The sequence below is a fragment of the Saccostrea echinata genome, unplaced genomic scaffold (genome assembly GCF_033153115.1).
Source record: "Saccostrea echinata isolate AGI-Se365-2 ecotype Australia unplaced genomic scaffold, CSIRO_AGI_Sech_v1 ptg000010l, whole genome shotgun sequence".
In the NCBI taxonomy this organism is placed as follows: Eukaryota; Metazoa; Mollusca; class Bivalvia; order Ostreida; family Ostreidae; genus Saccostrea; species Saccostrea echinata.
In genome coordinates this window covers 4,045,326-4,069,315 of record NW_026889759.1, presented here as the reverse complement: position 1 = coordinate 4,069,315, position 23,990 = coordinate 4,045,326, and the positions used below count along the sequence as shown (strand labels likewise).

Here is a 23,990-nt window from a genome sequence, read left to right as displayed (position 1 = left end):
CAAAATCTTTAAATATATATTATATTTTCAAATATTCACAATTAGGTATCTGATGCATAAATAGCCCAAAATTATCTTAAATTCCGAATACAAGTCATCTCAAGGAAAATATTGAATATTCTGTAGTTCAGAGTACTGTAAGATTTTTTTTTTCAAAATTATTTCAAAATAGATGGATATGAACCAATAAATCTAACATAGAAGCCTATAGGCAATGTACCATTTTCATAACTAAAAAATAAATTAAAACTTGAAAAAAAAAAGCAATTGGTAAAGAGATTCATTAAATATTATTTATAATTTGATGTATTATAATTCAGAGATCACCATGCAAATTGAAGAGAAATTATTACTCTTATTATTATTATTATTTTTTTTTTTTACAGATTTTCAAGGGAAGATATCTTTTCTAATTAAGACTGAACGTTAATTAAAGGATTCTATATATCCATACATTTCATTAAAGTTCATGACCTAAAATTTTCTTTATCCCAAAGAAAAATATTCAACTCGTAATGACATTTTTTTCTGGAAAAAGAAAGAAAAAAACAAACAACAATACACATAAACACACTGGTAGTAATCTTAAACAAACAACTTACTTCCCAAACACTGGGTTGAGTTGTTTGGAGACATAGTTCTCTTTATCGTTGATGGTGGTGCTTCCCAATCGTATCACCATGTAGGGGTCAGCCTTCCCATTCAAATCTGCTGGATGCAAATCGTTTGCCTACAACCAGAATATATATTGCCTGTTTGATACTGTGTAAATCCATGAAACTAACACTTGATAATCTGAACGGATAATTTGAAGATCAAATTTTAACTCTTTATTCTCAAGTTGCAGCAGATGTACAAAACTTTAGCAACCGAAAACTGCTAATTATCACACAACTATGGAATTATGGCTAGAAAAAAAATAAGGCTATCATACTTGATAGATAATAAAAAATAAGCTATATAACACTCAAATTCCATTTATTCCTATAAAATAGATTATTTTGTGCAAGAAAGAGGGCATGGGTTTTCTATTCAAAGAAAGACAACTCTAGCTAAAATACTGCACTGAACCACAAGCTGATATATTCAATGAACAAAAAAATAATCTTGAAACAGATCATAAAATTTCTGACACTTGACGTTTTTTTTTTTTTTTAATTTTTTTTTTGTTTGATACAAGCCTAAATCCAAAACAGAAATTTATAGCATATTTCAGAGTACAGTAAAACTCAGTTATGAAGATATTGGATATAAGAGAGCTCTGTTATATGGACATTATATCTTTTCCCAATCCCTCATAACTCTTTCTTACAAAGAGAATCTTGGTATAAGGAACTATAAAAGGACTTTCTTAAAATAAGTTGCTTATATCAGAGTACACATTCTGGCCTTGTAGTTCCCAAAAGCTTACCTTAACAATGTAGATTCTGACCAGGACTTTGATTGGATCATTGCTGGGTAGTCCCTGAAAGAGGCCACAGGTGGGGTCTCCTCCAGTTATTGTGGTGTCCTCAATATCATCAGGCAGGGGAATCTTGTAGATTTTCAAGGATCCCTAAAATACCAACATATTTTCTCAAACATATAATACATAATGCCTATTGCTACTAAGAAATGAAGACAATTGCTGAATTTATGAAACAGATCTAGATGATGTTTAATATGTTACAGATACATTTTCTGTTATACGCATACATAACTAAAGCCTTTGATGCAAAATATAAATTGTATGTTCTATACTTTTAAAAAAAAAGCTTCATGATCTCTCCTTTATTTATGATATTTTTGGTTTGGTATATTTGGTATAACTTCTCACAATTACATTGGTAAGTATGATTTAGTCCACTGACCTTGAACTTTCCAACAATACGACTTTCATCCGTGTCCTCTGTAGCAGACTTCTTCCCTCTGTATAATTCAAAAGTGTGAAGCCAGTCCTTAAATCCATCAAATTCAGTCTGACCCTCCAGTTCATTGGGGTATACCTAAAATGACAATATCTGTCATAAGTATTCATTCAACAAATTATAACACATATAGCCTTAAAAACAGAAAACAGTTCAATTAAAGCACATTTTTATCTCTTTTTTTAAAGAGTTCTGAAAGTACTATAGAATGAGAGGCAACTTTGAACTGACTTAAAGATATGTTTGATGGATAAATTTGTTTTAAACACAATTAGCAGCACTAATATAGTGTATGCAGTGATTTCAGAGAATTGAAATGACTGAGATATATTAAACATCTAAAAAATGTCTTCAATAATGTGGACATTGAGCAAAAATCTAAAACTTCAATTCCTGATCATATGTAAAATATGTCTTTTAATTCAGGTCCCACTCCCTCTTTACATAATTTTGTTTAAGAGAATTTAGATTTGTTTTAAGTGTCCTGTAAAAAAAAAATAAATAAATAAAAAGTCCTCTTCAATGCACTGCCATACTGGCATTAATTCAACATGCAAGGTGAAAAATGCTTTAAAATTCATAAATAGTACAATTTTATTCTGAGAATACATTCCTAAACTATCTCAAACATACAAACTCTTCATTCTATGTAAATAATTATAAATCATTTCCTTAAATTCTGCCATAATATGGAATACAAAAACATGCTACTTTGGTGTTAACACTATAATAACAGCAAACAAACATGGCCATGCCTCCTACCTTGAGCTCAGACTCAAGTTTTCTGAACTTCCTGGAGGTTTGTTTCTTTTTCTTTTTGTCTGATTCAGCTTCTTCCTCCGACATATCAAAAGCTGAATTTAACAGACCGAGTCCCGACTTGATGTTCTGTCACACAAATAAGTCACACAAACAACAGTTATAGCATGCAACAACACAACACCAACAACCAAAAACAGCTATACAGATCTGTTATACTAATATGACTATTTCAATAAGTTTCATATGGCTCTTTGGTCTTTAAATTTCCAAAATGTAGAATTGAGTAGGAACTAATTAATCCAAATACTTTCAAAAGAGTTTATTTAGTAATTTTTTTCATCCTGTCTTATAACAATGTGAATAATCAAAAGTTGGGAAAAAAAATTATTTTGCAAATAAAGAACAAGATAGAGATATTTACACATCATATTTCATTAAAAAATATATCAAGACTAAAGAGGCTTTACTGTATGTATCCATGGATTTTTTTTCTTCAAGCCATCACAGTAACATTCCTTGTATATAATATTGCAGAACAGTTAGAATCAGGGAAACCAAATTGGAGCTGACCAAAGAGCCAGTCAATTTTCTATTACATGCATTAGCTACACCACAATGTCTAACTTCTAGCCAGTCAGTATACCTTTAGCTGTGCTACTGCTGGTGTATTTGACTTCTTCCTCTGAGCCTTTGGGGATAGTTTGTTGGCCAGACTGACCGCTTTTGCTGCCCCTCGGAATGTCTTCTTCTGCTCATCTTGTTTCTCCATTTGTTTTTCGAGTTTCTTGGCTTCTTTGGGGTTGTAGTCAGGATCATCTGCAGAGTTTGAAATTACAGCTGGATCAAACACAACAATAGTTTCCTTTTTACTAATGGTACTTGTTTTTTGCTGTATCTAAATATGACTGGACATTTTTCAATTCAGTGCAAGGAAAATGATGGTACCACCTCCTTTTTTTTTATTTAAATAAGGGTAAGAATGATTGGGGTAATTGCTTGAATAATCAATAAGTTTTGTGACACTGCTAGACATTTGAAAGATGGAAATAACCTTCACTGGCCCTCAGACCTAACATGTATAGAAAAGGTTTTGAAATACTCCACATTCACTAAAAATAAAAATTACTGTAAATGGTTGTACCCTTTATTATATAACCCACATTGCAATAACATTTGAATACTGTAGAAGTACTTTTTTCCGCGTGGTATTGATTTAGTACGCTGTGTACATTGTCACAAATTTTCTGCGGAAATTTGTCCCAGTGTACTTAAAGTACATTTAAGGCATATAGTTGCAATTTAAGAAATAATTTTCCACCTGCAGATTGAAAAGGAATTTTTTGATTCCGCCAAATTTTGACCCTGTGGAAAAAAAGTACATATACAGGACCTTAAAAAAATAATGCATACTCTATTTACAATATGCAATGAATTGTGCTTTTCTGTTTTGTATAATTCATCATTTATATCTCCTTACCATCTGTTTGATTTTGTGTCATATTACCGCCAACGTTCCCTCCACTGATAGCTCCGTACGGAGTGCCAGATCGAGGTTCCGAGGAGTGATTTTCGATCCGGTTGTAGATGTCCAGGTTGTCAAAGTTATCTTCCCTGTTTCTTTCATGTTCCTTGAGAATGAAACAATTTGTGGATCAATCCAGAGTACAGAATTAGAAATGCTATGGAAAAAACTAAAATAAATGACTAAAACTCCTGTATGTCAAGACAAATATCGAAACATTTCATGATTTACTGATATGAAGTGATGATCAGAACACTATCTAAATGCATATGTCTCTGACATTCAAATAAAAGCACTGCACTCATTATTATATTTCATCTACTACAGAAAGATCATGTAAACTAAGCTATATAAACATCTTGTGAAATTTTGAAATAAAAATGAAATACTTAATTTTTAATGTATGTGAGCAGCTTTATGAAAAGAAGAAGCCCACAACAGTGAAAGATTAAGAAGAAATAATAATCACACAACTAGCTCGGAGATTGTAGAAAACATGAAACGACAGCAGAAAAAGAACATGAAATTCATATAGGTGTTGCAGATTTTATTTAAATTATTGGTATAAACATCTAGTACTGATTCGAACTTCATAAACTAAAAGAGGTCCAATTAGAAGTCTCTGACGAGAATGTAACTACTGAGGCCTGTTCAACAGAATGAACGTGCGCAAGCACTCGCAAACATTTCTGTTGGAAGGATAAGGAATTTTGGCGAGCGCTCACGAATGTTAGTGCTGTTGAACAGGCCTCTGGTCTTCACTTGTAATTTTTTTTTTTACAAATATATATACATGTGCAGAATTGTGAATCTTGATGTTTTTTTTTTAAACCTATACCAACACTTATGGCAATCAAATCAAAAACTGTAGGTGGAATAGCTAGCATTTTTGAGAAAAAAAAATCAAAGACGACTGTTATGCATTAAAGTAATCAGGGCAACATCATTTATCGTGATGAAAAAAATAATGGTGTAAACCAACTACACTAGAACATAGCGAAGTGTCAGGGATGAATGATTTTGATTCATTATATATGTAGTTCATTATATTCGTTAAGTTCATAAAATGTTTTAAAACTACAGGGAATGAAAATCACTTCGCTATAAGCCTGAATTCATTATAAGCATGTTTGTACATGTAATAAATGTTTTACTGTATTAGTCGCAACAATTTTTATTGCAATTTGTCGGTAAATCCATCTGCAACTATTAATTTTCATGACTGATGAAACATAAGATTCTACAAAAGGACACGTTGAAAAACATTATTTGCTGAGAGAAATATTTGTATAAGTAGAAGAAACTCATAAAACTTATGGTATTTCTTGCACACATATAAACATGGTTTACTGTACATGTATAAAGAAAAGTGTATCTAAGTCTAATTTTATGTACTATAATTTAGTGAAATTAGTTATTAAAACTGAAGGAATAGTAGCATTTGGAACAACTGAAGATTATATATTCTTTTATCAATAATAATGCCACTATCCTTTACTGTCAAATAGAGACTGGAAAATAGAATTATACAGATGAGTCAGTTTTAAAAGTTTTTCATGGAAAGTTTGCATCATCATGGTTAATTACAACCTCTTTATTTTTTGGTTACTACACACTCATGCTTTACCCTGACAAAAAAAATAAAATATGCATTTTAAAAAGATCCATCTCTGTGTAAATCTTCATATAATCACCAAATTAATGATCAAGACTTCAAACAAGTAGCTGTTGATAATAAATAAGGACAGTACGTATTTATAAAGTAAAATTCAGCATTTTATTCATAAATTGGTGAACAACAGAAATGGTGACTTTTGAATCACTATAACCATGGCATGGGGAAGTTCATCAAGCTTCCCTAAAAGAGCTCTTTTTTTCACCAGGCAAGGTGGCACCATGCCCTTTACTTGTTCTAAATTTAAAACATGGGTTTTACTAACATTTTATTTATAGACAAAAGCCTTAAAGAAGAGGCCCCTGGGCCACATTGCTCACCTGAGCACTGTGGCTAGGAAAAGAGCAAAAAGATTTTTCCTATATACTCCTATGAAAAACTTTGATCGTCCATTGTGGCCATACCCTACTCCACGGGGGTCATGATTTGGACAAACTTGAATCTACACCACCTTAGATTGCTTCCATATAAATAAGACCAATCATGGCTTTTCTTGTTCTTGAGATGAAGATTTTTAAAGATTTTTCCTATATATTCCCATGTAAAACTTTGTTTGTGCATTGTGGCCCCACCCTATCCCTGGGGGTCATGATCTAAACAAAACTGAATCTACACTACCTGAGGATGAGTTTCATCTTTCCTGGCCCAGTGGTTCTTGAGAAGAAGATTCTTAAAAGATGCCATTTATTTTTTTCAATAATTTGTAATTATCTCCCCTTGGAGTAGGGCATGGCCCTTCATTTGAACAAACTTGAATCCCCTTCACCCAAGGATATTCTGTGCCAAGTTTGTTTGAAATTGGACCAGTGGTTCTGGAGAAGAAGATAAAATTGTGAAAAGTTAACAAAGACAACGACAGACAACGGACAAATTTCGAACAGAATATAGTAAATAATAAAAGTTGATATTACTTCACACAGAAAAAGGTTAGTTTAGTTCTACACATATCAGAGTTTGTACGGAGATCCAGTAGCTGACAGTCTATATATTAGCATTAGTCATTACGCACCCTTCGATTCGCAGGTTTTTTCTTCTGCAATGTAATGATAAAGATGACAGAGTAAATACCATATAAAATACACCAAAGCAACATAAATCAGCGTGGATACTGTGTATCATATGTGCTTTACATAATCCAGCAGTCAACAAAAGAAGCATCCAGAATATCCATATTTATTTAATAATTTACACATTCATTTACTTTTTCCAGTAGCTCTTGCTTTCAATCAAAAGAATCACAATGAATATACATCTACAACAAATCCTCCATTTTTTAGACAAAACAAGATGTGTTTGAGTGAAGCACAATGATCAACATCTGTGGTAGAAAACTGTAATTTAAATTCAATCTATTTCAACTATAACCTCTACCCTTAACCATGACCTTACTTGAAGTTGTGACCTTGATCTTCATGTTGATCAAAAACTTGTCCTATCACAAACTGAACCTTAAAAAATTCTAAAGATTATCATTTTAGAAACCATCATTAGAGGTATGTTTTACCATATTCTGGGTTTACACAGAGCTTTAATCTTAGTTTTAACCTACATCCTTTTATTCATTAATCATAATAAATATTTAAAACAAAGTGGATAATCAATGTCAAAATAATAGATGCAAATTCAAAAAGATATCCCCTGCTCCAACTCTCTGTTGTTGCAGGTATGAAATGTACAATGTCCTGTTTTTTAATAATCAGTTATCTGACAAAGATTATTCTTTGCTCAATTCTTTCCAGAAAAGGAATGTTAAATTGCAGAGATCTGGTAACTCTGGGCCAATTCATTTTTAAGAGTATTCTAAGTGAAAACAAGATGTGTTTGTGAAACACTGATGCCCCCGTATGGCAGCTTAGGGCAAAGGTTAAAGTTTCTCAAATGCAAGTCAAACTCCCGATCAAGAGATCGAAAATGTTGGTACCCAAAGAAAGGTCTTGTCTCAAGATATATACTTGTGTAAGACGAAAGCCCTAGCACCAACTGTTGAAAAGTTACAGCGAAGGTTAAAGTTTTTTAAAAGTAAGTAAAATGTCAAAGTCAAGGTCAAATGGTGCCCAAGGGAAGGTCTTGTCACAAGTGATATACATTGTCAATGAAATGTGAAAGCCCTAGAACCAAACGTTCAAATGTTATGGTCAAGGTTAAAGTTTTTCCAAAGTAGGTCTAACTCCAAGGTGAAGGTCAAAGGGTCAAAGTTGTTGGTATTTAAACGAAGATCTTGTCACAAGGAATGCACATGTGAAGTATGAAAGTCCTAGCACCAACTGTTTAAAAGTTGTGGTCAAGGTTAAAGTTTTTCAAAAGTAGGTTAAACTCAAAGCTCAAGGTCAAAGGGTCAAAGATGTTGGTATCCAAGGTACCTTTTGTCACAAGGAATACACATGTGAAGTATAAAAACCTACCACTAACTGTTAAAAAGTTATGGCCAAGGTTAAAGTTTTTCAAAATTAAAGTAGATCAAACTCTAAGGTAAAGGTCAAAGTTGTTGGTATCCAGGGGAAGGTCTTTTCAAAAAACATACACATATGAAGTATGAAAGCCCTAGCTCTAACTGTTCAAAAGTTATGGCCAAGGTTAAAGTTTTTTCAAAACTAGATCAAACTCCACGGTCAAGGTTAAAGGGTCAAAGTTGTTGGTATCCAGAGAAAGGTCTTATCACAAGAAATACACGTGAAGTTTGTAAGCCCAAGCACTAATTGTTCAAAAGTTATGGCTAAGGTTAAAGTCTCATAAAATTTTGCAAATGTGGGTCAAACTCCAAGGTCAAGGTCAAAAGGTCAAATATGATGTTAGTAGTTAAGAAAGGACTTGTCACAAGGAATACACATGTGAAATATCAAAGCCATAGATCCAACCAATCAAATGTTACGGGCAAGGTTAAAATTTTTCAAAATTATAGTAGGTGAAACTTCAAGGTCAAGGTCAAAAGGTCAAATTTGTTGGTATCCTAAAAAAGGTCTTGTCGTAAGGAATACACATGTGAAGTATGGAAGCTATAGCACAAACAGGTCAAAAGTTATGGTCAAGGTTAAAGTTTTTTCAAAAGTAGGTCAAACTCCAAGGTCAAGGTCAATGGGTCAAAGGTGTTGGTATCCAAAGAAAGATCTTGTCACAACAATTACATATGTGAAGATTGAAAGCCCAAGCACTAACTGTCAAAAGTTATGGCCAAGGTAAATGTCTCATAAAATTTTGCAAAAGTGGGTCAAACTCCAAGGTCAAGGTCAAAAGGTCAAATATGATGGTACCCAAAGAAAGCTTGTCACAAGGAATACACATGTGGAATATGAAAGAAATAGCTCCAACCAATCAAAAGTTATGGGCAAGGTTAAAGTTTTTGCCAACAGACAGACAGCTAGACAGACGGACAGACGGACCGACAGACAGCTAGAAAGACGGACGGACAGGGCAAAAACTATATGCCCCCGAATCTTTGTTTATGGGGGGCATAAAAATGTAAGTAGTCTGTCCATAATGTGAGTAAATAAAGTACTCTGTCCTAGCTGTGGTAAATAGAGTACTCTTATCCAAGCTGTGGTAAATAAAGTACAGTGGATCTCGTTTATCCGGACGCCTCTGTCCCCAATGAAATCGTCCGGATAAATGAATCGTCCGTATAATTGAATCACATCTCAAAAAGCACTCTCTAAGCATGTATATATGCACATTATTGTTTCAAATGTGACAGCAAAGAAAAAAACTTTTAAATTATATTTTGGTTATTTGTTTTAAAAGCAGTAATTGATTAATGAAAAAATATATTAAAATGTAATTTACACAATATTAAAAAAGAAATGGATGGGCAATTTTATGCCGAGACCTCTTTGGCATGTGACTTCATGGGTTAAGCAAATTTTGATCTACTGTTGTTTTATTTTGCCATATATTATAATTATTAAAGCTCATATGATATGACAGAACTGTTCAGCATCATCATTGAAAATGTTCAAATATAAACTAACCCTGTATATTCCCCGTATATTCATTACACAGGGTTATTATAGAATTAACTGAACACTGCAAGCTAACTCAAACAAAGTGTTAAAAACATTCGTAAACACAAGCCATCTTCATGATTATAAATATTATTTTTTTCTACAGATGCTAAGTTTGAATTTTGATCATTAAAAATACCTTGAAAGACGTAATCAACTTCTGTACGTAACGCAAATTTTATATGTAATGGACGTTTGTAAACGGTAGTACATTAAATAGAGATATTTCTTCAATTATGTACCTTTCTATCCTGTCTTGTGGGGAAAAAAGGGGAAAAAAAGGTTTCAAATACATTTACGTTTTTTAGAAATGGAACATCGTATTTTAAACTAACGCAATCGACATGAAAGAGAGCATAATAAAAATAATTACGAAATCGCTCTTTATTTATTGTTCATTTTATTCACAACTCTCCAAAATTCTCCTGAATTTACTGGTGTATATACGGTTAGCAAGATGATTTTGAACGGATTATTATTTAAATAATGCGCAGTGTCAGCTAAATTCTTTGAGCTTCATAATAAAGATAAACGTGTGATTGAATTGGGGTAAACACACGCTAATTATAGACGCTATTGTTTGTAGGTCACAGGTAACCGCCTTCAAACTGACCGCGTGGCCAATGTTTTTACAACAATTAACACGAATGCAAGATAAGTGTGAAAATGTCGTTTCTTGAAAAATTACCGTCCGGATAAACGAGTCATTTTTCAATGAACTATTATGTTTTGTAGTAGAAATTGACCGTCCGGATACGGAACGCGAATTTCCGGATTAATGAGACAAAATAACATGGAAAAAATCGGTTCCCAAAAAATATCGTCCGGATGGTGAAGCGTCCGGATAAACGCGGCGCCACTGTACTCTGTCCAAGTTCTGGCAATTGAAAGTACTCTGTCTCAGCTGCAGCAAATATAGTATTCTGTCTAAACTGTGGAAAATATAGTACTCTGTCCAAGCTATGGTAAATATAGTACTCTGTTCAAGTTGAGACGAAATAAGAGTACCGGTAGTCTGTTCAAGTTGTGACAAAATAACAGTACTCTGTCCAAGCTATGAAAAAATAACAGTACTCTGTCCAAGTTGTGACAAAATCAGAATAGTCTACTCAAGCTTTGACAAAATCAGAGTACTCTGTCCAACTTGTGACAAAATAAGAGTACTCTGTCCAACTTGTGACAAAATAAGAGTTTCCTGTCCAAGTTGTGACAAATCAATAGTACTCTGTCCAAGTTGTGATAAAATAAGCTCTATGTCCAAGCTAGGACAAAATAAAGAGTACTCTGACCAAGCTAGGACAAAATAAGAGTACTCTGACCAAGTTGTGACAAAATAAGAGTACTCTGCCCAAACTAAGACAAAATAAGAGCACTCTGTCCAAGCTAAGACAAAATAACAGTACTCTGTCCAAGCTAAGACAAAATAACAGTACTCTGTCCAGAATGCTCTGCATAAGTAGCAGTGAAGAGAGAAATTTGATCTAGTTCCATTTTTTGGGATACTTTGGCAAAATGCAGCCTTAAAATTCTCTGGCTTAGTTAAAGCTGAACACGACTCGTAAATAGGCATACGCCATTTTTGATAATACTATCTACAATATCAGCACCAGGGTATACCCTTTGCAATTGTTACACCTGACTGATTTATTGTCGCTTTATCAGCTGGAATGGCGACATGTGTTTGTGCAGGTTACCTTACATTACTTTTGTTTACATTTTATTGCAGTTACGTGTATTTGTGTTTGTTTGTATACTGCACTGACCTGTGTAACTGTTGTAAGTTTCTTTGGTATCTGCTCTCATGCATTAGAACAAGTACATAGTTATTTTTTATCGCTACCGAGTGTTGTGTAACATATGTCCGTCTACACCAGTGACGACTGATTACACTGAACAGTGACTAAGTGAGCAGCTTTATATAGGGGTCCTCAGATATAGCGAGTGAACAATCGAATATGGTGGACAAATTCCTTTTACGAATTGTATTCAGCTTTAACAACAAAATTCTAAATTCACCTGAAAATGAATATGCAGAACTTACAGAGTATACAGAATTTTAAAAAAAAACCTTTCATACTTTGCACTGTATGTGATATGGTGACCATAACATATCATGCATTAAAAAAGAATATATGGTCCATAAAAAAATAAATCAAAATAACAAAATGCCAAAAGAGGTGAATATTTCACATGAAGCAAATATATTCATATAAGGTAATTACAGTAAGTACAAAAATAACACCAAGGTATCCATGATAATTGAGGGAATTTATTTTCTGGTGATAAAACATTCCACCAAGGACAACATGGCAGAAACGACATGATACAGAGGCACATGATGCTTGGCTCAGCCAATCACAGAATGAGTGTGTGTCGCAGATAGTGCCATTGAACCAGAAACATCAAGAAAAAAGAGAAAATCGGAATAAAACCGTCACCGTGTAAAGGTGGACTTTGTTACCTGATTGGATGGAGGATCTGGTTCCTGTGGTTATAATTAGCAGATAAACAAAATTACACAAAAATAACATGGAAATCCCAAAGCTATATATTTGATGAAAAATGGTTCAAATAATTTTCATATTTTTTTTTTTTTTACAAAGGTTTGGTTTATGGAGCGAGTTTAATTTTTGTTTTTCTCTCAGAACAACATAAGCTGAAGCTTGACATGCCACTATGATCTACTAGAGGTGCTGGTTAGGGAGGGGCATGCAGTGACTGGTAACAAGCAGCACACAGTTTGGGAGGACATCACATATGGCACCTGCTCACACGTGTCTGGATTAAGAAACCCCTCCCCTTCTTCTTGTATTCTTTCATATGAGAATTTTTTTTTATTTGGGATGAAATACTATGACAACTGTTTGAAAAATTACTTTACTGGGCATGGGATCAAAATATTTTTCGAGAAAATCTAACACCACTGGTAACAAAGATGTTTACTGTGTTGTCATGGTAACCAGACCTACCCTGATAAGTGTTTCCACGGAAGCGAAGTACTTGCTCCACCAATCCATGCTCTCCAGATCCATATCCTCCTCGTCATCCATGGAGTGCTTCTTCTTCCGTCGAGAATTCTCTTCCGTCTTCTTCTCCTTGACATTTATCTATAAATTTTCAAAAGAATTGAGTTGTTACATCAAATTTTGTTCTCTTGATATACTTTCCAATTACAATCAAAATAGGCAAATCAGGACACAATATTATAGAGACTTTATCCTTTTCCACAATTTCAATAAATAGCAATATATACTGGATTTAAAGAGAGATTTTAGTCAAGCTAAGCAGAATAACCACACAAAGCTTTCAAGGAGGATGAGAACCATAGGAAATATATCAACAAAAGAACTAAGAACACACATGGGTCAAAAACAGAATGTTTGGGGAGAGTGTGTGGAAGACAAAACTTGATTTTCTTCAGTGGAAACTTGTGTCTCTTTTAAAGAGCATCAAGATTTGAAAATTTACCATCTACTTTTTAGACTTTTTCTTTCACAGAATTTCTCTCATTTCATGTATATATCTGTCATTTGAAAACCTGATTTGTCTATATATCATAAAGATGGAAAATATTATTGAACTTGACTAATTAATAGTGAAATAACTAAATGTGATTGGTTATTGACCTCATCACATGAAAACACTAACATAATCCTATGTACATGCTAATCAATTCAGTAGTCATGATATACATCCCATTTGAGACACCATAATCTTCAAAGAACTTTTGATTTTTGTAAAGCAAAATGATCAGAACTGTTAATGATGTATTGGAAATCTGAGTGGGGTATATTTCTTTGCAGAGTCAGGGGTGTGCAATTAGCATCGCCCGACGCCCGGGGCTACCTTTTTGGGGGTTGGGCTTGTGGTTTTCTGCACGGAGGTAGCCCCTTGGGCTAGTAGAAATTAAAACTACACATGTAATACATGAAAAGCACAACCCGAATTTCACTATTTTTTTTTTTTTTGCTATTAAATTCTCAACCAGTGAAAATTTTCCAGGCAACATGCTCCTATTGTCAATAAATCTCCATAATCTTATCCATTTTGTAGTACTACCTGACTTATTTACTTAAAAAACGATCGTTTTTTTCGTAATCCGAATTTCCTCCATTCCTTTGTTTATGGTAAATACATGCAGATATCTCATTAAATTATTTACGATCACTCAATCAATTGAAAGGTAAGTGTTAATTAATTAGCATAAAATATATTTCCAGTGTATTTAATGATTAAAGATGAAAACAAAATGATTTTTCCTTCATTTTACATGAGCTAGTGCAATGATCAGAAAAAGGGAAGATTTAAATTCTTTTCTATTTTTTTATTATAATCATTAATTCATATATGATTAAATTTTACTAGCGAGAATTAAACTTTAATTTTAAAAAGAATGACCTTAGTACCCTGAACTTTTCAATGATTAAATTTTCTTTCAATGTTATAGTTTTTAATATTTGCCTCTATATTTGGGCTAGTAACTTTTTACTTGGGGCTAGTAACTTTATTGCTACCACTTGCCCGTGGGTTATTACTTGAATTTTTTAATTGCACACCCCTGAGAGTAATACTAAAATTAAAGATACAAGATCTTTAAGCCTTAAAAGAAGACAAGAGAGTCCTAAAAGCTGAAAAATGAAATAAATTATCTTTAAGTGGAACAGTGGCCTTTCATGTGGGATGTGTGTATGTGTTTTGTGTTAAAATTACATGAAAAATGCATTAGTGATACTTAATTGTTGACCATTACCTTTTAATGTGCATGCACTACTTACGTAACATGTAGGGACTAATAAATTTTAATGTGAACACAGAAATGGAAATCATTAAAGGCTTGAAAAACTATGAATGATGGGCCTTATGTGCCAGCAGGCATGATGAGGGTTGAAGCAAGCTAATATTATGCATGAAGACTTTGTCTTCATTTGAATGTATCTAATACATATTAAATCTGAATTAACTTTAAAGTAAAGTTTCCAATGCACTACAAATGAAATTTTGCTTTATTCTGAAGAAAATTTTGGTGTAGAAAAAAATCCAGGGTATTTCCAGGTTTCTAGAAGAGGGGTGTGGGAGAGGGTTCAGGAGAGAGAGTTACTCTCTAAGGCAGATGGGAGAGAGAGAGTTACTCTCTAAGGCAGACAGGAGAGAGAGTTACTCTCTAAGTCAGATTTTTATTTATAAATTTGTATCGATCGGGTGGGTGGTTCTGGTATATTCTGGAAGTCAATTTTTAAAAAATTAAGTAAATGAAGCTAGCAGCTCAACTTTTAACAGATGAATAATGAATTTATTTTGTTTGAAAAATATTTTTTTCTGGCAAGCTTTTTTTTCAGTGGGGATCTGGGTGAACAGCACCCGGCCAGTGCACCCCTTTCCTCCAATTAAATCAAAGAATACTTTAAGAAATTCATATGAACTCTGATGGGTCTTATATTTATCATTATATTGAGCTATATGATTACTAGCTACAATAAACATGGATAGTTAAAACATACAGAACTATAAGTTAATGACTTGGTAGTATGGACATGTTCTTGCCTCAACATGCTCTGGCCAGGTGTTTGGAATCGATTCTAGGGAATGTGATGTGAGAAATATTGCATGGAACTACATGTACCACTAGTTTTTCTACTACTGTTGACACTACTACTAAAGCTACTATTACTTCTACCACTACTAGTGCTACTTTGCCTACATGTGACTACAATAAAATGCCCACATGACAACACCTTGACCTTGATATAACACCACTAGTTACCATGTTAATTGTTACAGGAGATTCTTTTTTAATTAGAGGCATGTTTTCATCAAGTTTGATACCCACATCTTCAATTTTCACTCCTCCATCAGGACTTGTAGCTATTATCTTTGGTGCATCTGGATCCTTCCCTGAAAAAATTAAAATAATAATACTTTATGATGACTCTATATGTTATGCAAAGTATAGGTGTATTAAAATTTTCCAAATACATTCTGCTCTATGTATCATGTAAGTGATGCCATAATGTTAGTTTGTGCAAGTATATAACATGTATAAACATAACAAAGAACATGTATGATATCATAAACACATTTTTTAACAAATGAGTACTTCTCGATCTGGCAAAATTTCCAATATGTGAGATTTAACAAATAAAGATGATGAACGAAGTGTTTCGAAGTAACGCAGCAGAGGCAAATTTATATAACCATAAAAATACTTTTATGCATGCCTTCTGTGAACTTTTTAAAATCTAATCCAGCCCCAAGTGCAGCATTAATTTATTTGAATTCTTATATGATTCATAAAAATCAAAATTGAATGCACGTATCTATTTATATTGGTATACAAGCATGTGAATTGTTTTATAGAATTACAATCAGCAATAAGATTATATCAAAATATACTTGTATAATAATAAAATTTGCACTGTTAATAAAAACAAAACTATATCATCTGAAGCAGCCTGCTGAATAATGTATATACATACTGTACACTGAAAAATTACCAGTAGCTCAATTGACCAATATTATAGTAGGAGTATTTGGGAAAAAAAATGATTATAGTAGGGACAATTTAACAAATGACACATAATATTAAGTCACAAAAATTCATCTTTTGGCCAAAAATCAACACAATTTGTTTGAATTTAAGGTCCAACTAGAGCTAACCTAATAGGACTGATACCCCTCAACCCCCCCCCCACTACACTCCCCAATTCCCTGGTAGCATAATTTAAACAGAACACTTCCAATACTAATTAGAGACAATAATACACATTGTCATGTGGACCAAATCATTCTGTTTTCACTGTATGTCAACTATAGATTGTGGTTGGTGGGGGAATGATCTAAATTAAATAAATCTTTCTCAAAAGGCAATAACGTGTTAAATGTGGGTCAGAGCATGAAATGCATGTATCATTGAAATGGCATTCTAAAAGCATTAAAAAATATTTCTGAATAGATAATCTTACAGATTCTCTAAATATGCTAATTTGAATAAGGTACCACTTCAGAACAGATCTAAACAATGGATTAAATTGGAATCACAGGAGGGGGGATACATAATGTCATATGCAGTATTTAAAGCATGTGTTACACTAGATGTCCAGTAATACACCATTTCTTGTTAACCATTGAGATAAGCTGACATAATGCTGAGCTCAACCTTGTGTTAACTGGAGTCTGTGAAGCAAAAAATGGAGGTCAGATGCAGCATTTGAGCATTCATCATACCAAGTATCTATATATGCACCAAATAGTCAAGTTTGCTTTAACATTCCCTGAGCCCTTGAGATAAACCAGAAATTGACCTATAAGCTGAACCGAACCTTGCATGTATGTCCATACAGACAGATCAACAGACAGGCACACTGATTCCAGATGACTTAACCCCCTGCCTTAGGGAAGGAGGGTATAAATAACACTGGTCGAAAATTTTTCAACATACAGTACATGTACATATTCAGGTTAATTCTCTATTTTTCATGCAGAATGGTTTTCAATGACCTTACCAGTTTCTCCCTCTAAAAATTATAGACAGTAATTCACTCAATGTTACTTTTCTAGACACCTCTTTGGTAAAATTCATTATAAACTTTAGGTTCCTAGTATTACTGTAAATCAACTTTTATTCGTGTGCGAGAAATATCCACGAGTTTCACGACCTTCATTAACTTGCGAATATTAATCGGAGCAAAACCTATTTTTTTGTATTTGTAGAAAATGTTTCCTCAATTGTGAAAATTAATTGTTGGGGATTGATTTCAAAGCGACGAATCACGAATAAAAGGTGACACAAATAATAGTTGGTTTACAGTATTGTAATTCAAAAAAAAAAATCTTAAATCATCAAAATAAAGAAATTTTATTAAATTAATTTAGTCAACATTAACAATCAGACTTCAATCATCAACCAGAATCAGGGTATTAAGTAAATTGATAAATATTATCGTTGATTAATCCATTCAACGTCACAATGCAAAACAATGCATTAAAAACAACTTACAACTGATAATCTGGCTAAAAAATAAATATAACAACATCTCAACATTACTCTGTGCAAGTAAAACTTGTGGCCATTAAACCAGGTTACCTGGGAACAGTTTTTGTAGTGCAGCTTTGGCTTTCTTTGTCGTGGGTACATACATAAACTTGTGTATGGAGTTGATGACATGGGTTCCTACCAAGACATAGCGGCCAAAATTTCGACAGTCTACACACCGGATAGTTATTGGTGGGCAGTAGAGTTCATTCTCGGGCAATTCCTATAAATGTTATTTTAGACCTGTTATTTACCAAATACATGTACTTTAAAGTAATGGTACTGTTGTCTATATGGAAAAAAAATTATAAGAAAATAAAAGAGATTAATATACTTACCACATCAAAGTACTTGACAGTAGTTCCAAAGTTTGGATTTTTCTTGTAGTTTTGGATTACAGTTGAGGCAAGAACATGTCCAGCACATTCTATGTCAATCCGTGGCTTATCCACTGATGTCAGTTGTACTCGCTTCAAATCTCTTACCCCCCAGAACAGGACCTGTTGACCAATCAGTTAATATATCAGTAAAATATTAACTGTAAAAAGGCATTAATAATATATTTTTCCACAATGCATCCTTTCAAATAGGAGAACGTTCAGAACAATGTACTTTTGCATAAAGAAATTCCCTTAAAGTAAGTGTTCGTTTGCTCCCTCCAAACTTTTAGATAAGTAAAATTTGACTGAAATGATCTTCAACCTGCTGTCCATGTCACACTGGTCACAACCAAACAAACCAGAGGTACTGTGAGCACTGAACTCACAAAATGATACCCCAGCTCCCATATAATGGCAAAGTCCATGTTTTGCTATGGAAAACCCCAAATATCTGTCCAATCAAAATGTAAAATAGGAGGTGCACAATGGCATTATGTAATAAAGATTCTGTGAAAGGCTCATTAAATTTCATTCAGTGGTATAGTCCAAAAGGAGTTGCAGATAAGGGATGGCTACCCCCAAACATAACAAACATACAGACATACCCCCATCACTATATACCCCACCTCCCCACTGTTTCAAGTGGGGGTAAAAAAAAGAGATGTATATTTAATTAAGATCTAAAATAAGTATACTACAGTATATAATCTAGAGATTAGTAGGGGCCTACCTCTATTCTGTGTTTACTAAGGATTGGTCGGATTCCTTTAGGGACAGGCATGACAGGACCTCTATCTTTCTCCCCTGTCGGAAGTTCTAAGGGAGGTAACTCCTGTCCTGTCATCTCACCAAAGGTAGCTAACTGTAAAAATATATACAATTCATGTGACAATATTCTGGATAACAATTGCCTAAAAAATCTATTAAGGTACATACATAGATAAACTTTGTATCAATGTCCATTTACTCTAACACCATGAGCACACAAGCTAACACACACACATACAATACATGCAGGGTATCTCTCACATTCATGCACAATTCCTCACACAAAATCACAGTGCTAATTAAATTGTAATGATAATGAAGTAAATTTAAAAAAAAAAGACTAATCATTTTTTATATCATTACACAATAAGCTTTTCTATTTCAATCAAATTTTTCAACAATTTTCATACAAATTTATCTACACATCTATATCAAGAAATAATTCAAAGTAACTGATGCAATACTCTGAGTACACAAGATAAAAAATACATAATGTGATTAAAAAAATGTGCCTCAAATTGTTTAAAAAATTAAAGAATTATGGTAATATTGAAATATTTGACATGGTTATAGGAATTAGTTTCTAAAGGTAGTTTCCAATTGTTTAGGTTGAAGATTTCACGGAAAATATTATTTCCTATGTCCAAATTTTGATCATGAGCAACTGTGTGTAATCTAAAGAAAACAGGAAAGTTTTCTTCTCATGCATGGTGGGAAGATGTGCAAGGATCTTATCTTTGAAGTGGTCCATAAAACAAGTATAAAAAGAATTTCCTTCATTTGGTGCTTACTTAAATATGGGGGTTACTGTAAAATGATTAGAAGGCAAAGAAGAAAAAAATATTTCAAATTAAAATTATTATTAAAAGACTGAAATGCTATAGAAACATATACATCCCTGTTATGTGAACCTAAGTCAAAACTTGAGAGTAAAAACCCATCACCCATATTGTAATAAAACTTTGCACACTGCACATATAGTTCTCTTAAACTCAATACACAGTTGTGTCATTCTTTTAAATACGGTTATTCACATTTTAACTTTCCAGAATTCGCAACCCTTTTAAGAAGCAATGTGAATTCATGTGAGATTACAGGGTAATAAAACTTTAAAATTTTCTAAATTTTGCGTGTGTTTGATTATAATCAAGGTCTATTTTTCTTAAGAGCACAGTATACATGCAAACTACAATTTGATTTTCTACACATGTATTAACTGTATGACATTTCCCTCATGATGTAAACTTCTATATCAGGGAGATGCTATATACACATTTCCTTTTTCATGGGTATATCTTCCGTGAAAACTACATCATTAGCTACCATTTCTTTTTATTGTTTCTTTGAAAAACTGTTTCTGAGGATTGACAATCCTTAAAAAAACAGCAGTGGAAATAGGAGACCATTTAATAGTACCAGAAATACTAGTAAAGTTAACTAATAATATTGTGGTTACATCATGTGATATAACTGGGTTGTCCTTCTTTTGCTATTGTTATCAATGATGCTTTGATGATCTATTGCAATAGAAGTCATAATGTAGCATTTGAATTGTTTTGACTTCAACATATTGCAGTCTTAGTGTATATTTGTATATAACTAGCTAGTAAACAGAATTACACTGTAATCATAGCCATGTATACTAAATTCCATACTGCTATCAATACTTTCATGTATATAACATATACTGCAATGTAACTAGTGCATGAAATAGATGCAACTTCTGTAGCATGCATTTAGCAGATCATCCATAGATGCACCATGTGCAAAGTTTGGTTTCTCAATCATCTGTGTTTTTCAAGGAACATCCTTAAACTCTGCCTTCAATCTCTTGAATCAACAAACAGACAGACAGACAAATAAACATTGTAATTCCAGCGTACCCCTGCAAACTTCGTTATTAGGATAGAATAAGTGTGTAACATTTTATATTTTTACTTTTACTTTGTTATAGTGCTAAAATTAGTGTCTAATATTTTATTTCTCTACCATTAGATTATACATCTTCTGAAATACAAATAATCATCTATCCATCTACAGAAAAGCAAAATAGGACAATTAAAGCTGAGGATCTACAAGCAAAGTGCAAGCAGCTGAGTAGGTCATGTGACCTCCCAGTGACCAGAGTGAGGCTATACCAGATTTGGTTTCCTTGCATACGGTGGTGTAAGATGAGCACTGCGCAGGTCCTTCTCCTCAAAGGGATGCTACAATTGGTCATTACAATGTGTAAAGAGGGAAGGCTAGGCTTCTACAAAGTCAGCTTTATATCAAGCTAAAAATGGTGGCATTTACCAAACCAATAACAGCTAGAGGTCTGAACACAACAGCTTTACAAAATATAACTTAACTTTTTCATTAAATCTAAATAGTATGCATTATCTTGGAATGCATTCTCATTATATGAAAACTGTTTTTCTTCAGTTATTTCCTCACTCAAATTTTGAATTTACAAGGAGGCTAATAAAGGATAAGGTGAAGTAAGAGCCAAATTCAACCTTATTCTCTTATAATTATATATATATCTTACGGATTCAGTCTTCAAAATTTCCATGTTTCATAATTCCATTTATTAGTTTGCATTGCACATAACTATGAAATAAACTGTAAAGCAACATGCAATCATGTGCTTCGATCCATTAAGGTTAATGGTCAAATGGGACAAAAATGTGCACAGAATGCAAAACCATTCAGCATTAGCTGTCCAAGAAAAGGGTCAGTAATGTGTAACATTGAACTTTTTTATCAGCTTTCCATAACAATAAATTATACATGCTGGATTGAAATGATGTGCCTTTTGGAAGCAAAAATGACAAATAATAAAGCTGCTTGTTCTTACCAAACCTTACCCTTATCTATTTTTGCATATAAATTGTCTAAGTCATACTGTAACTCAATAAAAAATTCACTGAGGTACCTCTGTACCAAATGATAATAATTCTACATAAACATATGACATGGGAAAAAGCACAGACAAAACAAACAAAAACAAACATACCTGCAGCAATTCAAAGCAGGCAAGAAGCTGGCCAGCCTTGTCTGGTCCCCGATAAATATCCCACCATTCCAGTTTGGGAGGAAATTTGGGCATATCATATTTCTCATTTTTCATCTTCACCACTGGTTTGGCCATTGCTCTTCCTATGAATTCTGACTTGCCCTGAGGAGAGATTGCAATAACTATGTATTATTTCCCTTTATAGAGATTTACATGTTTGAATGAAAGCTATTGCTCTGAAACCTGCTCGTACATATCAGATTCTTTAAAAAGTTTCCTAAATCTTGCAGTCTTTGACTAAACTTGTGTTCCTAAGAGAATCCAAACCAGTCACAGTAGCTTAGTGGTTGGCCCCCTGCTTCGTGATTGGGAGGCCCGGGTTCGATTCTTGAACGCCACACCGAGTCAAACATAAAATGTAAACATAAGTAGTGACTACTTCCTCGCCAAGTGCTCAGCACTAGAAGTGAAAGTTATGGGTCTCTCAGATGAGACATTAAAAACCAAAGTCCTGTATCACAGTAGGTGTTGGCACAATAAAGAACCCTCACTGCTCAATGGCTCTGCGTGCCAAGTATAGGACTAAATTTGAAGCCCTTCACTAGCATACATGGACATTTATATATGAGGGAAAATTTTTAAATTTGACGTTAAACAACATACAATCAATCAATCAATCTATAGAATCCATACCACTTTGTCCTGATCAAACACCTCGATGATAATCAGAGGAGGGTTGTCAACAATCTCGTTCACCTGACCATAAACCGTGACCTCATTAATGATCAGCATCTCATCCCACGTAGGACTGAGGGTCTCCTCAATAACCTGGGTACACACACTCTGATCTCCAAACGCTACCCTGGCAAAAGGATCTGACAACCCTGAGGCATCTGAACCAATCAGACTGCGAGCCTGGTACATGTGACATCGTACTTGGAATGACTCAGAATCTTATTAAATAAAAATAATTAGAAATACCCTCAATAACATAACTCAAACTGAATTCAAGAAATGATGAAAATGCAGATTCAGGAGGTTTATAATAGTATGATTTTAATGCACAAAGTTTTAAAAGTTATTACGATAAAACCAGACTAGACTGAATTTCTTGGCACAAAACTCTTGATCATTATATCCATTATTATCTGTATCAAAATTAGTTTAACAAAGAAATATATAACTCCCTTACAACCAGAAATTCTCACATCTTTGTTAAAAAAAAAGGTCCTTACCACTGTAGTGTATGAATTCTGGGGGTACAGAGTGGGGTTTGTTGGCTATCTGCAGCAGTCTACTCTCTTCATATCCTTTAGGCAGTCCACTCAGGAAGTCCTTCTTATGTTTACTGAGTCCCAACCATAAGTAAACCTGTAGTTTGGCCTGAATCCCCCACCCAGACTGACCAGTGGCCTTCTTTCCAGGCAACTAAATTTAGAATCATTTGCTGAATACTTCTTCACATTTAGATTATATATATTTTAGAGTCATAAAGCTGTACATTGTTCATTGTGCAATACAATGGCCTCAAAATATTTTACATCCTTTTGACAGTTGCCAAAAAAAAATTACCCTTAGGAGCAGAAGTTGTAGTTTGCCACAGAATTTGCCTCGTTCTTCCTCAACAATAGAGTAGATGATCTCACGAGCAGGAACCCGCTGGTAGGCAATCCTTTTGTTGACACTGATCATCCAGATGAACACATCTGGTAGGGCATGTTGTGGCTACAATGGCAAAATAGAAATACTGACCTTACATTTCATTAAATCCTAAGAAACTGATGACAAATTTTTTCATCTACATAAATTTCTATGACTAAGAATACCTCATGAGATAATGATTTGAGTTTTTGAAGATATTGACTGGCTACTTTCAGTTTCTCTTTCAGGTTGTGTTTTGATGTGGTGGTTTTCATTGTTCTGGCGGATGTGGATAAGTGGTCCTGCAAATTAT

The 23,990-nt window shown here is 33.6% G+C and overlaps 1 protein-coding gene across 1 annotated transcript in view; it reads right to left on the bottom strand.

Annotated features, from left to right (window-relative positions):
• The window catches only part of LOC133184198 (otoferlin-like), a 92,401-nt gene that overhangs the window by 27,880 nt on the left and 40,531 nt on the right, over window positions 1–23,990 (bottom strand). The window contains exons 20-36 of the mRNA XM_061319131.1: window positions 23,863–23,979; window positions 23,609–23,761; window positions 23,272–23,464; window positions 22,730–22,989; window positions 22,037–22,198; window positions 21,177–21,245; window positions 19,001–19,132; window positions 18,229–18,390; window positions 17,942–18,113; window positions 15,623–15,753; window positions 12,831–12,968; window positions 4,147–4,297; window positions 3,313–3,485; window positions 2,670–2,795; window positions 1,851–1,985; window positions 1,412–1,555; window positions 603–730 (exon numbers count right to left, since the gene is read on the bottom strand). Of these exons, the coding sequence (XP_061175115.1) occupies window positions 603–730; window positions 1,412–1,555; window positions 1,851–1,985; window positions 2,670–2,795; window positions 3,313–3,485; window positions 4,147–4,297; window positions 12,831–12,968; window positions 15,623–15,753; window positions 17,942–18,113; window positions 18,229–18,390; window positions 19,001–19,132; window positions 21,177–21,245; window positions 22,037–22,198; window positions 22,730–22,989; window positions 23,272–23,464; window positions 23,609–23,761; window positions 23,863–23,979 (2,546 nt within the window). The remainder of the gene's footprint in view (window positions 1–602; window positions 731–1,411; window positions 1,556–1,850; window positions 1,986–2,669; window positions 2,796–3,312; window positions 3,486–4,146; window positions 4,298–12,830; window positions 12,969–15,622; window positions 15,754–17,941; window positions 18,114–18,228; window positions 18,391–19,000; window positions 19,133–21,176; window positions 21,246–22,036; window positions 22,199–22,729; window positions 22,990–23,271; window positions 23,465–23,608; window positions 23,762–23,862; window positions 23,980–23,990) is intronic.